General features: G+C 59.9%; 1 protein-coding gene across 1 annotated transcript in view; it reads left to right on the top strand.

Moving 5' to 3' along the window:
- UBR4 (ubiquitin protein ligase E3 component n-recognin 4) overlaps positions 1-4,558 on the top strand; it is a 120,803-nt gene extending 116,245 nt beyond the window's left edge. The window contains exons 105-106 of the mRNA XM_008148154.3: positions 495-657; positions 2,931-4,558. Of these exons, the coding sequence (XP_008146376.2) occupies positions 495-657; positions 2,931-2,995 (228 nt within the window). The 3' untranslated portion in view covers positions 2,996-4,558. The remainder of the gene's footprint in view (positions 1-494; positions 658-2,930) is intronic.
- The last annotated feature ends 10,833 nt before the right edge of the window (positions 4,559-15,391 follow it).

Genomic DNA, 15,391 nt, shown 5'->3' with positions numbered 1-15,391 from the left:
TGGTCTGGGGCCTGCTGTAGACCTGCTTCTGCAGGAAAACCTTCCCTCCCGAGTCACCTTTGTGTGCCCTTGTCCCCCCAGTTTCAGTAACTCCGTTGCCTGTTGAGTGTGACTTATTCCAGCCCAGCTTACACTCCTCTCTGCCTGGAAGGAATCAGGGTTTGGGTGGCTCCTTTCACAATCTGAATGAAACAGCTCAATTAAGGCATCTTGACGAGTCCCTTTTCTTTGGGAAATGCAGGTGTGACGTGTGGGGAGGAAAGAATGCAGTCACTTGTTGTAGCTTGTAGGTTCAAGTGACCCAGTGTGTAATGAAGGGGCTGTAAGAGGAGTGAAGTGAAGTTTTATTGTTCCTGGAAGCAAAACACATCCTCCAGGGAAAACTCTGGTGTACATAGGAGGGCTCTCCTTTCACGGGCTGATGTGGCTGCCTGACTCGAGGCATTAAGTCATCCCTCCTTACCCCCCGGCCTGTCTCCTGTTTGTTCTTGTAGAAGGTGCCTACCAGCAACACAGAGGGGGGCTGGTCCTGCTCGCTAGCGGAATACATCCGCCACAATGACATGCCTATCTGCGAAGCTGCTGACAAAGTCCTGAAGACCTTCCAGGAGGAGTTCATGCCAGTGGAGACCTTCTCGGAGTTCCTCGATGTGGCTGGTCAGTGTCAAGGTTCTGTCTCTCTAAGATCTTCTGCAGCAAAACTGGTTTGTCTTAGTGGGGCTGGCCATAGCTTGTATCTTCACATGTCAGATAACACAGGTGAGAACTCAGAACCAAAAGATCTGGGAGCACTGATAACAAGAGCAGCAGCTCTGCACTGGGCTGCCCGCTGCATTTCCTATCTGCAAGGCAGCCCTGGGTGAAGCAGGCCGGTGGTCATCCCCACTTTGCAGATGGGGTAACTGAGGCGCTGAAGATTAACTACGTCTACAGTGGGGCGTCGCTGCAAATTCGTAGAGCCCTCTTGTGATTACTGGCTTTTTATGACAACTCAGGGAAGGACCATGGAGCTTACCTGTCTTTCTCCTGCCTCTTATGTCACAGCTGCCCCTGGGGAGATGCGGAAAATTTCAGATCTGATTCTTAAATGGTGAACATCAAAACACCGGAGCAAAGAGCATTTATTACTGTAAGAATAGGGCAACACTTTGAGCTCTTGTCATATGAGACATCCTCAGTTCCTTATCCCTCAGCTAGTAGACATGAAGTTCATTGTCTTTCCTGTGTACAGATTCCTTATACGACAGACATGTATTTTCATTGCAAATACATTAAAAGTTGCTTGGATTTCATAACCAAGGAACAGGTGACCACAGAGGGAGGTGATGTGGGCCGCTGTCTGGGAAAATACACCTCAGACCACAGATGTGGTGCCCTCTCCGGCTGTGGGCGCTGTTGCCTTACAGCCCTTGTCACTGCTGTCTGTCCACTGTGGGGCTCCCGGGGCCAAAGCAGAGGGCCCACATAGCCTGACTCTTGGGAGCTTACGTTGTTTTCCCCTGACGCTCGTGGGAAGGCTGTGACGCGTAAAGAAGCAGGGGAAACATTTCCCCAGTCCCACTAATACTTTTCTGTTTGTCCTCTGGGAACGAAACTCTCCAGGGTTGGAATGATGCTCTGGGTGAATCTCTCTTTCCTCCCAGCTCGGCCCCAGCTGATGGAGTTCCTCTAAAGCCTGGGACTTGCATTTTGTCCTTTGCAGTGGCCTTGGTGGGAGCTGTGCTTTGGGATGGCCTTTGTCGGTGCCCTCCGTTATCAGAGGTCACGTGCTAGCCCTACTCCCCCGGTTCCTTTGTTAACTTCACCAGGTGCTCCCACGTGCATCCTCCAGCCTTGACTTCCTACCGTAGCCGCTCTCCCTGCTTTCTTCCCAGGAAGTGACCCCTGCAGATACGAGGTGGCCTGTGTATGTGTGTCCTCCGGGCCGAGCACTGTTTGTCCCCCAGGGGTCTGGTGAATGGACTAGTAAACCAAGACTGCCAGTGTGAATGTACGAGTCTGAATGAGAGGAGGGGGTGGGCCAGGCAAGGAAGGTGGCCAGCTCAGTTCGGGGCTTTGCGTCAGCACCGGGACTGGTGGCAGCACTCCGGCCCGAAGCAGGGGGGTGCAGGGAGGCTCTGGCCTTCACTCGGAGGTCCTGTTTTCACAGTGTGACTTCATTACTTTGTTTAAACTGGTAGAAAACCTCAGAACATCAGACACACCCTACTTGAATGCAAGGACAGAGACACCTTCCAAAACCAGCATGAGATGGTGCCACCCTTCCCTGCATTGCGCAGACCTGGGGAGAGGATTTCCGTTTGCATGCTGCCAGGCCTTGGGGGGGATCCCTTGTGAGGGAGGGGCAGGGGCAGTGGGGGACCTGATGCTGATTGAGCACCTTCTGTCACTGGCACTTTCACATACATGCCTGACGTCATCCCCACAGCGATGAAGCATGGACTTGTCCCTGTCCCTGTGTGATAGTTGACGAAACGGAGCTTCTGAGCATAGGCAGCTGCTCAAGGCCCAGGGCTGGTGGCTAAAGCTCCAATGAGCCCGGGTCCTATACCCTCCTCTGCCCTCCAGCCCTCCAGGGCGGTGGTGTGCACCCTTCCCAGTCCAGGTCCTTTTCAGAATGCGGGGAGGGCTGTGGACACTTCCATTTACACGGTGGTCCACGGACCGGGCTTAGAACTGCTCCGGGGCGATTGTGGGCCAGCCTCTGCCCCTGTACCACCCTCACACAAACAGCAGTGCCGGTTCTGGAGCAGCCTCCTCTTCCAGAACATGGCACGGTGACTCTCGCCCCAGTCATGGCCGAGCCTCCAGCCAGCAGCTGTCAGAACTTGTTGGAGTACAGTGTGTTCACTTCGAGGATGCGGCAGCCATGACTCACGGGCTGGGGGCTATGCGTTCCTGCTCCTAACAGCCTCTGCCTCTGTTTCCAGGCCTACTATCAGAAATCACCGACCCAGAGAGCTTCCTGAAGGACCTGTTGAACTCAGTCCCCTGACGTCCCTGGATCCGCTGCGGACCCTCTGAAGCTGGCTGGCCTCCGCCCTCTGTGTTCTTCCCTCCTGTGCATCGGTTCCCCACAGGACGCCACACCAGTCCCCTCCCTCCTCCCTCCCTCATCTTTCTCGGAGTGGCTTGGGGTTTTAGGCTTCCTGTTTTATCTGTGTGTGTGGTGCACTAGCTATGAAGTTGTTTGTAACCCGAGCCACGGAAGGACTTGTACATACCTAGGAGCCATGAGTTGTCCTGGCCAACTTAATACTTGAGTGTGCACATCTTGAGAAATAAACGAATGACTTAATACACATTGAAAAAGAAGGTGTTGACTGCTGCTTACACCTGTCCTCGGTGACACGGGCCACACTTGTCCTGGCTGCCCAGCCCTTCCGGTGTCAGTGCAGGAAGACTGGCCTTCCCCATCTCTGGGCCTCTTGTCGGCATCAAACGGAGCCTGTCTATTCCGGCCAGCAAGTCGGGGCACCGCATTTGATGAATGTGATCTTTCCTAAAACAAACCCCTTGGCCTCTCTTAATGTTTTGGCCTTAAGAGCTGGAACCCAAAGACGCGTGGAGCCCGATGGTTTTCTAGTCCTCGGCGGAGGGCAGGCCCGTAGGGCGCTAGCCTTTCTGCAGCAAGCGCATCGACACTCCTGCCCACTGCGAATCGGGGGTCCTTGGGCGACTTCTCTTCGGGTCGCTGCTTAGGAGGGCCTGGGGTAGACTTAGAGTCAGAACAGTGAGCAGCTGCGCTTTGCCGCACTTCCCTCTGCCGGGCCCAGAGTGGGCGGTTATTTCTAGCCTTTCTAACAGCCCCTCAGGAAAGGGCCACTGAGCCAGCGTCGCTTGCCAGGGGCTGCCCACCGGGGCTGCCAGGGCAGCAGGTTTGTGCTCTGGCGCCATGTCCTCAAGCACTGTGGCTCCTGTCCCTGGGGCCTCCGGACCTGCCTCCCAGCTCCTGGGCAGCGCTCCCCTCTGGTGAAGGAGCGAGGCCGACCCAGATGGCCCTGGGAGGAAGAGCTCGCCAGTGCCGTCTCCTCTCCTCCGTGACTGCCCTGCCGCTGCTGCTCCGAGGGACAGACTCCCCTGTCTGATGTCCAGTGTGTGGGGCTCCATCCTCAGGCGGTTCCTCTGGGCCCGTTTCAGAGATTTCCACAGCCAGGACCTCCTGCCTCTTCCCAGAGCCTCTTGACGAAAACACCACAGGCAGCGTGAGTGTCGTGCTTGGGGCCTACCCAGAGAGACGAAAGGCGTTTGTTGGAAGCCCATCGGCAGCCCTGGCAGACGAGCGTGTGTGATGGTGTGCACAAGTGCACGTTGGCGTTGGCGCTGGCATTGCTGGGCGATGGGCTTCTGAGGGACGGACTTGGCTGAAAAAGGGGCGCAGCATCGCCCAAGCCATGTCAGGTGCTCTCTCGGTTCAGCTCCATCGCCTCCTGTGTGCAGTCTCCATGCCTGTAAGTGGGAAGTTGTGTCTGCGGGGTAGGGTGGTTGCCAGGCTTACATGAGATTATCTGCCTGCTATGTAGTAAAAAAATGGCTGCTCTTACTATTAATGAATTCACCTTCAGTCTACAAGATTCTGACTCTTTCTTTACTGAAGCTCCATGCCTCAGTGAGGTCCAGACATGTCTGGAGGAGGCGGATGAAGGACTTGGTCTCAGGGACCCTGACTTCACACGCTGAGTACAAGTTCCTGCCCTCTTGCGGGCCCCTTGTCTCCCCTGCCCTGAGGGTCTCCCCGAGGGACCATTGCAGGTACACGTAGTGGAGTGGCTGTTCTATAACGTCCTAGTAGCGAATAAACTGGCAGCTTCTGGGATGGGGAAGGTGCGGGGTGAGCAGGGCTCTGCCTGCTTACCGGGTGTCGGCTTGCTGTTCCGTGTGGCATCTCTATAGGCTGAGCTGTGCTCAGAGGGACACCTCGGGGCACTGGTGTTGACATGGCTCCTTCGGGAGCTTAACTGTGGCCTGGTGCTCATGGCAAGGCGTTCACTTCTTTTTTTCCCTCTGCCTTCATTTCTTGCAAAGGCCTCAGAAATTTGGCCCCAACCCAAGTCATCAAGCCTCGTGTTGTCACTGTCCCAGCTTCCCCTGCTGCAGTCCCTGACCGACGTGCAGGCAGGGGGACTCTGAGCCCAGGGCTGGTCACAGCCGCCCTGAAGGACACACCAGGCAAAACGCAGTCTCTTCTGTCCCGAGCCGTCTCTGGGCTCATCCCTCTTGGGTTCCTGTCTTCTCAACAGGCGACCCCAGCGGGAGTTCAGAGGTTCCAGACTGAACTGTGCCTACTGCTGGCTGCAGTCTGCATTCAGCTGGAAGGCTGGGGCAGAGACGCCACCTGCTTCCCCCTGGAACGCTGAAGCCTCGGTGGTCTCGCGTTTCTCCTGGCGCCAGCTTCTGAGTTCAGTCTCTATTAGGAGGCCCCTCACCCCAGTTTCGTTTGCTGTGACACCAGGGTCTGTGCTGGGTTGTTTACGCTTATTTCTCGCATCAACCCTAAAGTTAGGTGGTGGTGTCCCCACCTTACAGATGAGGAAAGGGCCCCAGAGGAAGGGACCTGCCTGCCGGGAGCCGGGTGCTGAGGGGAGAGGGGGTGGGACTAGGCATGGCTCCACTCACTACCCCACTCGCGTCTTCAGTGTCTGCCTGGCGCAGGTGCCCTGCTGAGTGCTGAGTGCACAGTGGGGCATCCACAGTCTGTCCTGTGGAGCTTAGATTCCCGTGAGGGGCAGAGGCAGAAAGCGTGCATGTCCCAGACTGAACAGACCCATCACGTGAGCTGACTTAGTCCTGGTTGGCCACCAGATGTGGGCATTGTGGTGCTGGGGATGCGCCAGGCTCCGGAGGGGCCCAGCGCGCTGTGTGGCCGAGGGCAAGTCTCCCCACCTGTCTGTGAGGGTGTGAGTGCTGAGCTAACATGGGAGAAAGTCCTAGAATTGGGCACGGCCTGGGCCGTCCGCTGTGGCTCCAGTGGCCAGTGTGGGCGTGTTCCCGTAGAGAGAACCGCAGAGTGGCAGAGGTGAGGAGTCGCCTCCCCTCACCTCCCGGCTGTCAGGACAGGCGTTCAGCCGCGGCCCATGCACACCCCCCCACTCATGTGCACATATACACACACGGCCCAGGCACATGCTTGCCGCACTTGCACGGAGCCCGTTGCGTGGTGATGCTTGTTTGTTTCCCGCGGTTATTTCTGTCTCTGCTGCTCCATGGTCCCCACCCTGGGGGCTACTCCCTCTCCTGCCCATCCTTGTCTCTCGTCCCATCTCGGAGCCTGGCCCAGGCTTGTGAGCTGCCAACTCGCCCCCTTGGCTCCCCGACAAGCCTGGGGCGGCTGCAAGGCGTGTCCAAGTGCAGAGCTGGCTCCTGCAGCTCAGGGTGTGGGACCCCCCCCCCCCCCCAGAACAGTAGGGCTCAGCCTGGGAGGGGTCTGTGCCAAGGACCCCGGGGCTGCAGCAGCCAATGCCCCACCTGTGGCCTTGGCCAATTTCTGAGCTTTGGGGTACACTGACCCCTTTGTTCTAGGGCTGGGACAGTGCGGCGCAGAGAGAGGGAAGGATTGCTGGGGTCCCCGACTCGCATTTCCCATATCCCAGGCCAACAGGCTCCAGGCACAGAGGCTTGGGGCCCTCCAGGCCTGTCCCCTGAGTCTGAATTTCCAGGTCATGGCTGATACTGATGAGAGGAAAGAGGGGGAACAGGGATAGGCGTGGGGGGCCCTCTTTTAGGAGAGAAAGTGGCAGGTGAGGTTGGCAGCATCTGGTACAGGCCCAGCATCTCTGCCCACTCACCCGGTCCGCGCTGGGCTCTCACAGCCACGTAGGTCTGTGGCCACTGTCCATGCGCCATGACCTTCATGGCCACGGGAACGGGCAGTGCGGGCTGGTTCTCTCCATGGTACAGGACGCCCCTGAGCTTCTCATTGGCTAAATCCGGCAGCCCTCGCTCAGGTGGTCGGTGAACACACACATTGGAGCAAACGGGCCCTGACTTTGTGGAAGCCTCCACATCCGTGGGCGAGGCAGGACCCACGTGCACGTCCCCATCGTGGGGGCCCAAGGAGCAGCAGGTGCTCCTGGAAGTTGGGGAGAGGCTGGCGTGTTTGGGGACCAAGGCCAACAGGCCTGGAGTGAGGGGAGGGCCCTGGGGACTAGGGAAGAAGCTCGTCCATGCGCCAGAGGAACGTGCCTCATCGGGTTAACCAAGGCGCTTGCACAGCACCTGGCACAGAGGCGGCCGCGGAAACGTGAGCTGTGCGGGGGATGAATGACTCACCCCAGCGGGGCCTTCCCCGACGTGGTTTGGGTTCCATCGGAGGAACTGGCAGCTGACGCAGAGCTCCTGCAGTGACAAGAGCTGTTTGGAGGTAGTGAGCCTCCTGTCGCTGGAGGCATCCAGGCAGGTGCCGCACGGGATGGTGCTGGGCAGCAGGGGCAAATCAAGGGCTTCGGAGTCCGAGGTCCTGGTTCTAACTCTGCCTTATCCATGCTGGGGGGCTTGGCGAGCTGCTTCCCCTGGCAACTTGGGGGTGCCCCCAGTAAAGGCGGTTAGCGGGGCTGCCTCACGGCGTGAGGGTGGCCACGCTCCCACGGTGCCCAGCTCGACGTGGGTGCCTAACGGGCGTGGGTTCGGAGAAGCGCCCCCCTGATGTGGGAACGGAGGCTTCTGATGAGCCTTTCGGGTCCTGCCAGGAGGCGCCCAGTCCCCTCCCCCGTACTCTGTCCCCCGCGGGTGGGGTGGCTGTGGTCAGAGTGGCCACAGGGAACCTGAGGGGAGGCAGTGGTCAGAGGACAGCTCGTCCCCCTCCCCAGGGTGTCCCCCAACACCTCCGGAGGGCCTTGTAGGGCCTGGAGCCTGGGCTGTGGTGTTCTCTCTGCCAGTGACGCCGAGGCAGCGGTGAACCCGACGGGCAGGTGGGGCCCGGCCCCCGCCAGGCTCCCTCAGCGCTGTGTGCGCGCTGGGCGGCTCCCGCTGGGACAGCTGTCAGGACAGGACACGTGTGCAGGGATGTTCTCACTTCATCAAATCCTGGAGCTGTGCTATTAGCCACTTTGGGGGGAACTGAGACCCACAGAGGTAGGGAGTATCACAGGCTCCTGAGCATCAGGCACCTCGGGGCATGCAGCCTCATCGAGGAGCTGGCAGGGGGTCAGAGGAGGCCCCAGGGTGTTCAGTCCTCATGGCTGCCCTGAGGCCGGTGCTGTCATCATCCCATTGCACAGATGAGGACACTGAGGCAAAGCAAGGATTCGAGTCCAAGTCCATCCCAGGCCACAGTCCACGGCCGTTATCTCTGCCACCTCATCTCTGTGCTCGTCCCAGCTGGACACTGTGTGGGGTGTCTGGTGTGGGGTCTGTGGGGGAACACCGAGAACTTCCTGCCGTCCCAGAGGCCGACCAGCCGAACGTGGCCGAGCAATTCCAGGAGGGTTTCCGGTGAGCGAGTCCGGCCCGCTCTGCACGCCTGTGAGTAAGAGTGTGAGTAGGAGTGGTGAGTAGGAGTGTGAGTAAGAGTGGTGAGTAGGAGTGTGAGTAGGAGTGGTGAGTAGGAGTGTGAGTAGGAGTGGTGAGTAGGAGGGTGAGTATGAGTGGTGAGTAGGAGTGTGAGTAGGAGTGGTGAGTAGGAGTGTGAGTAGGAGCGGTGAGTAGGAGCGGTGAGTAGGAGCGGTGAGTAGGAGGGGGAGTAGGAGGGGGAGTAGGAGCGGTGAGTAGGAGCGGTGAGTAGGAGCGGTGAGTAGGAGGGTGAGTAGGATGGTGAGTAGGAGTGTGAGTAAGATTGGTGAGTAGGAGGGGGAGTAGGAGGGTGAGTAGGATGGTGAGTAGGAGTGTAAGAGTGGTGAGTAGGAGGGGGAGTAGGAGGGTGAGTAGGATGGTGAGTAGGAGTGTGAGTAAGAGTGGTGAGTAGGAGTGTGAGTAGGAGTGTGAGTAGGAGCAGTGAGTAGGAGCGGTGAGTAGGAGCGGTGAGTAGAAGGGTGAGTAGGATGGTGAGTAGGAGTGTGAGTAAGAGTGGTGAGTAGGAGGGGGAGTAGGAGTGTGAGTAGGAGTGTGAGTAGGAGTGGTGAGTAGGAGCGATGAGTAGGAGTGTGAGTAGGAGGGTGAGTAGGAGTGGTGAGTAGGAGTGTGAGTAGGAGTGTGAGTAGGAGGGTGAGTAGGAGGGTGAGTAGGAGTGGTGAGTAGGAGTGTGAGTAGGAGTGTGAGTAGGAGTGTGAGTAAGAGTGGTTGGACGTTTTTGAAGGGTTGGAAGAAAGACAAAAGAATTTGCAGCAGCGGCCTGTGTGGCCCGCAGGCCTGCGTGTGACTGGCTCTTTACGGACAAGGTCTGCCGAGCCTGGTGCCACGCGGGGCCACGTGGGTTACGGAGGAGCCGCCACCCGAGGACCGCGCCCGCCCGCAGCCTCTGAGTCCCTACAGCTCCCTAAGCCGCCTGTGTCCGAGGCCGTCGCTGGGCCTCGCCTTCCTGGGAAACACCGCAGGCTGACGGCCCGGCTTGTCCTGGTGCCACTCGCGTCGTGGGGACGATGGCCAGGCTCCGGCCGGGCTGGGCCAGACGAAGCTGGGACCGGCGATGAGGGTGTCGGTGTCCCTGTGGGACGCAGAGCAGCTGAGGAGCTCCAGCTGTGAGGGTCAGAAGCCCCAGTGCAAAGCCACTGGACAGTTAAGGGAACCTGCTGTTCCCCCAACAGCCAGCCTGAGGGGCGACCAGGAGTGGTTGATCCAGGACTCAGCCAGGCCTTAGGGAGAGGGTCTGCCCAGGCTGGCTGCCCTCCACCTCCCATGAGGCTGCTGCCGCGGGGTCCGGGCATGGCATCCGGACCATGTCCAGAGGTAGGGCATGCTGATTCCTGCGCCCGCTTCTCAGGAAACCTCTCCCGGGAGCCCCAGAGGCTTCCCCTCACGTCTCCGGGATCCCTCTCCACCTCTGCTCCGGTCCTGTCAGGAGACACGGGACGGTCCCGGGTCCTCATCCCAGCTCCCCCCACCATTGCCTTGGGGCCTCAGTTTTCTCGTCCATGAAAAGGAGCTAAGAGCCCCGACAGCGGAAGTAAATGCGATTATGCCCGCTAAGCACGGAGCCCAGTGCCGTCCAAGGCCACGCACATGGTCATCGGGCGCCCGTGCCCAGCACGGGGCAGGCCAGCAGCCGTCCACAGAGCTCTCGCTGCTCACAGGTCTCGGCCCGCATCCTAAAGAGCGAGGCGAGGACTGGCTGGTCCGAGGACTGAGCTAAAGCACAGCAGGGCTCTTAAGGAAGGGAGAGACCACGTCTGCTTGGGGGCGGTGTGCATGCGCCAGGGGAGGACTGCTTGGAGGAGGTGAGTTTGAGAGAGGGGTTCCTAGGTGGAGGGAGCAGAATCTCAAAGGGGCAGAGACAGCTGTGGTGGAGGGAGTGTGGGGAGCCAGCCCAGGGTAGGCGCTGTCTTGGGAAGGCCCCGGGAAAGGCCCGATGCCGGGTGTGCAGGTGGTGGGAGCCGGGAAGGGTGCAGCTGGAGGTGGGGAGAGGCAGGAGGAGGTTCAGGACAGTGAGGGTGGGACAGGGGAACGAGGGGAGGCTGAGGAGGGTGGCCTGGCCACAGAGGACAGAGCCCCTGTGTGATCCAGGGCACATCCCTGCCTCCTCCACGCCCTGCCCGTCCGTCTCTAACACGAGGGGATTGGACGAGGCCAGCCCATCTCCTGCTGTTCCTGGAAGCGCCCAGAGGCTCCCCCTCCTTCCCAAGGGCTACCTGGGAGGTGGCGAAGGTGCGGGTTCCTGGGCCCATCCCAGCCCTGCCCCTGTGTGCTCGTGGGCATGAGAACTAGTGATGCCACGGCCGCTTCTGTTCGTGTTTTGGACTCACCCACTCCAACACACACTTGCTGAGCGGTCAGGGGGCAGGGGCAGGGAGGGGACACCGGGGCTGGGACTTAGGCTCGGGTGGGAGGGGGCTGCAGGGGAGGACACGCAGGCAGGACAGCAGAGGTGAAGGTGTGAGGGCCAGAGCAGCGTGGATATCGGGGGACTGCAGGTGCGAGAGGGAGCCTCAGGTTCGTCCCTCAGGAGGGAGGTGTGGCCCAAAGCGTGTGCACAGGCGCCCTGAGACGCTGGTGTCTGCCGGGCACACCTGGCCACTCCTTCCCAGGTGGGAGTGAAGGCTGCCAGCTGAGCCACCCCGGCGGGAACCAGGGCTGTGTCCCTCTTCCCTGCCTGGACGGTCTCCGTGGTGACATCTTTGTCTGGAATGTCTGCCACCCCAGCCATCGTAAAACCTGCTCAGAGGTGCTCCCCCCCCCCTCCTCCTCCTCCTCCTTCTCCTTCCATCCCCAGCTCGGCCGCTTCTCTGCCTCGTCCTCAGGAAAGCCTCGCTCACAGAGCAGAACCTGAGCGTCCAGGCTCCTGCCCCTCTGGCTGCTCTGACGCAGGCCCTGCAGGCAGGCGTGGGAAGCAGGACGACCGGAGCTGTGACAGCGCCTGCCGCACCCCCTCCCGCCTTCCTCTGGAGCCAGGGCAGCCTGCTCTCCCTCCCTCGCCACCACGGCAGGCTGCCCATCACTCCACAGAGCCCGTCCTGGCCAGGAGGCCATGATATCATCTCTTGGGCAAGCTCTGTCTGCCAGGGTGGGGTCCCCACCAGGTGGAGGCTGGCACGTGTCTGGGCATCTGAGCCTGGGCAGGCCAGAGGGCACCGGGAGGCAGCCACACAGCCAGGATCCTAAGGTCCCTGTCTTGGGATATTCCCAGTGTGCCCTGGGGCCATGGTCCGCCCTGATGGCTTGGGGCCTGGTCTCTACGAGGCAGGAATGCTGGTTAGTGACTCCACTGAACATTTAGAGTTCGGGGCAGATGAGTTTTAGGAGGTGGAGGAGCAGAGGATTTGCTATGTACATGCCCCTCAGTACCAGGTGGGGTGGGAGATCTGGCAGGTGTCCCCAAGAGAAAATGGGACCGCCTGGCCTGTGAGGAAGCAGCTGCTCCCACACCTGCCTCTGTTCCTCCAACAAGGTAAGCCCTTCCCAACCCCAGGGCCTTTGCTCGTGCTGTTCCCTCTGCCCGGAAGGCTCTCCGATTCTCAGACTCCTTCAGGTCTCGGTCTCGGTCACATGTCACCTCCTCACAGGGCCTTTCCCGGGCCTCTGTCCCACATCTCGCTATCACACTGCAGAGCACATGACCTGCTTTGTAGTTGCCGTATTTATCCACTTGGTTATGTGTTAACGGCCGGCCACCTCCTGGTCACAGCCCTCTCCGACTTGGGTGTAATTATTCTTCAAGCATCAGATCCGAGGTCCCCTGTTCTCTGGGTGCCCTGGCATTGAATCCGGGGAACTGGAGGACAACCCGGACTAGCAACTTCATGAAACCGAGGCAGCTCTCAACTCCTTTCTGTTCGCAGCCCCGTCTGCTGGACCTGGGCCTGTCTGCCTGTTCAGGAACCTTCCTGAGGACTCGGGCAGGGACCAGGTGTTTGTGGGGCCTGGCATGCTGGTGCCTGGCGGACCCCACGCAGCCTGGGTGCCGAGGGAGCTCAGGGGAAAGGAAAGCAGAGGAGGGCAGGACGGCCGTGTGGGGGGCTCCTAGGCACCCCTGGGTCAGTGGTTTCACACCTTCTATTCTACCCAAATCCTGAAAGAAGCCCTTCTCAACACCCACCCCATATATGCAGAGAAGCCTGGGTGCAGCCCTGGGCCCCGGCCTCAGTGGGAGCTGGAGTCCCCAGTGCTTGGCATGCTTCCCCCCGAGGTGGGCCACAGAGGACAGGACAGAGACCACCGATCAGAAACAGCGGTCCCATTTCACAGATGGGGAAGCTGAGGCCCTGACCCGGAGTGAGGGGCCAGGCAGCATCGTGAACCCCAGGCCGGCCGGCCAGTGCTACCCAGGGACCTTGCCACAGGCCCCTCTTCACTTCCGGCGGCCTTGCCATCCCTGGCTCCTGTCCCTACCATGGGAGGTTTTGTGAATTCCCAGCTTTTGCCAGGAACACAGAGGACTCTCAGGACCAGGCCCTGCCTCATCTGGCTCCTGGGCTGGCCTCAGGGGAGGAGCAGGCTGGGGAGGGAGGGTCAGGGGCCTCTGGGTGGGCAGCGGAGGTCTTGGGAACACTCAGCAGCCCCACCCGGTGGGCGGTCACTCACTTTCCTTAGGAGGGTCGCCTGCCCAGGGCCACGCTGGGACTCGGTGCCCGTCTGTGGACTTTGAGGACAAGGCTGCTCCCACCTCGGGGCGTGGCAGCCCAGGTAGGTTCTGTGCTGAGCTCAGCGTGGGGCTGACTCACGCCGCCTCTCCCAGGGCCCAGCGGAGTCTGGGCTGCAGGAGCCTGGGCTCCGGGGCTCCCACGAGGCAGCCCAGGCTCAGGGCCCCGTACACGTGCAGGTAATGAGGGCGCCGCCCGCCTGGGACGGGGCCTCAGCGGAGCCACAAGTGCCGGCTGGGGACCGCCCTCCCCACGGGCGGGCCTGGCCCGGGCCTGCTGACTTGGGGTTTTGTCCTGTGCTGGGCTGGTCGCCCTCTGAGACAAGGCTTCTCCTGGGCGCCAGGATTCCCTGGGGACAAGAGGCAGCTAAGGGCTGACTCCACACCACACCCAGACCACCCTTAGCTTGCTGGTCCCGGGTCAAGGGAGTGGGTGGGGGGCTTCAGGGAAGACAGGGTGTGGGTATTGTGATGTCTGCCCCAGACTGTGGGCTCTGAAGGGCAGAGGCAGAACCCCCCAGCTCGGCCATGGGTGAGCACAGCCACATGCCTGGTCTCCGGGAGGGGGTCAGGCGTGATGTGAGGCATCTGAGCCAAGCCATCCCCTGAGGAGGAGGCCGAGTGGGAGGGGGTGCTGGATTGGGCCTCGGCCAGCCAGTCCTGGGGGAGATTCTGGGCCGAAACCCACTGGCCGTAAGACAGACTCGGGCCAAGTATCTTCCCCGATGGGAGCCTCAGCGTCATCTCCTGTGGAGCGGGTGCCCTGGCCCCTGCCCCGGAGGGCTGCTGTGAAGAGACAGCGTTTACCAGGCTCTGTAAACTGTGAAGCGCCGTAAGAAATGGTGAGCGGGCTCGGCCGGCGGGGCTCAGTGGCTGAGCGTCAACCTAAGAACCAGGAGGTTATGGTTCGCTTCCCAGTTGGGGCACATGCCCAGGTTGTGGGCTTGATCCCCAGTAGGGGGTGTGCAGGGCGCAGCTGATCAATGATTCTCTCTCATCATTGATGTTTCTTCTCTCTCTCTTTCTCCCTTCCGGTCAGAAATTAATAAAAAAAAATTTTATAAATGGTAAGCTGTTTTTTATTATCTGCCACCGGCTGGACTGGCCTTCAGAATCACCCAGGAGAGCCAGTCCTACTGAGGCTGAGGACTCCTGGGCCCTGATGCTCCCACTGGGGAAGCTCATCGGCAGAAAAGGAGTCCTCCTCAGGATGACTTCTTCTTTCTTCTTTCTCCCTCCTCCTCCTCCCCCTCCTCCTTCTTTTCCTCCCCCTCCTCCTCTTCCCCCTCCTCCTCCTCCTCCTCCTCTTCCCCCTCCTCCTCCCCCTCCTCCTCCTCCTCCTCCTCCTCTTCCTTCTTCATTGATTTAGAGAGGAAGGGAAAGGGAGAGAGAGATAGAAACATCAATGATGAGAGAGAATCATTGATTGGCTGCCTCCTGCACGCCCCCTACTGGGGATCGAGCCTGCAATATGGGCATGTGCCCTTGACCAGAATCGAACTCAGGACCCTTCAGTCTGCAGGCTGACGCTCTATCCACTGAGCCACACCAGCTAGGGCCCTCCTCAGGACTTCTTAGAGGACACGTGGCCAAGAGCTTGAGGTCTGGTTTGAACTTTGGCTTTGCTACTTCCTGGTAAGCAGAGTCCATGGGGTGACAGTGACCCACAGGGCAGTCAGGGCTGAGCCAGGGGTGAGGGTGACCTGGCATGGGCATCAGAGCCCAGAGGTGAGAAGGGTGTCCACAACAGGGAGGGGCCTACAGGGGTGTCAGAGCCCCAGAAGGTGTGGAGGGCGGCCAGGTGGAGGGGTCGACACCCCTGTTTGTGTGGGGGGAGGTGGGAGGTGGGTTACATTAACCGAGGTGATGTAATTGACAAACACGTTGAGAATAAAGAAGCCAGATTTTCACATCACAGAAGGGGGTTGCAGACATGCAACGGGAGAGAACAAAAATGAAGCCTGGGGGATTGGGTTGAAGTTGGAGATAATCTGTGTACACTCATGGTTATCCATGTGAGAGAGACAGAAACATATGGGTGTAAATGTGTGTTTTGTATTTACCATCTAGTGTGTGCGTGTGTGTGTGTGTGTGTACGAAATCACATACGTTCCTATCCCCGCCCCCTCCTCCGTGTCCAGAGAGGGCCCGGGAGTGGCAACTCCCCGTGGCAGTGGGCACACCTCGCACTGGATCTTGGCTTCTATGCACCATTCTCCTCAACAG

The sequence above is a fragment of the Eptesicus fuscus genome, chromosome 9 (assembly GCF_027574615.1).
Source record: "Eptesicus fuscus isolate TK198812 chromosome 9, DD_ASM_mEF_20220401, whole genome shotgun sequence".
NCBI lineage: Eukaryota > Metazoa > Chordata > Mammalia > Chiroptera > Vespertilionidae > Eptesicus > Eptesicus fuscus.
This window is presented reverse-complemented; position numbering and strand designations above follow the sequence as displayed.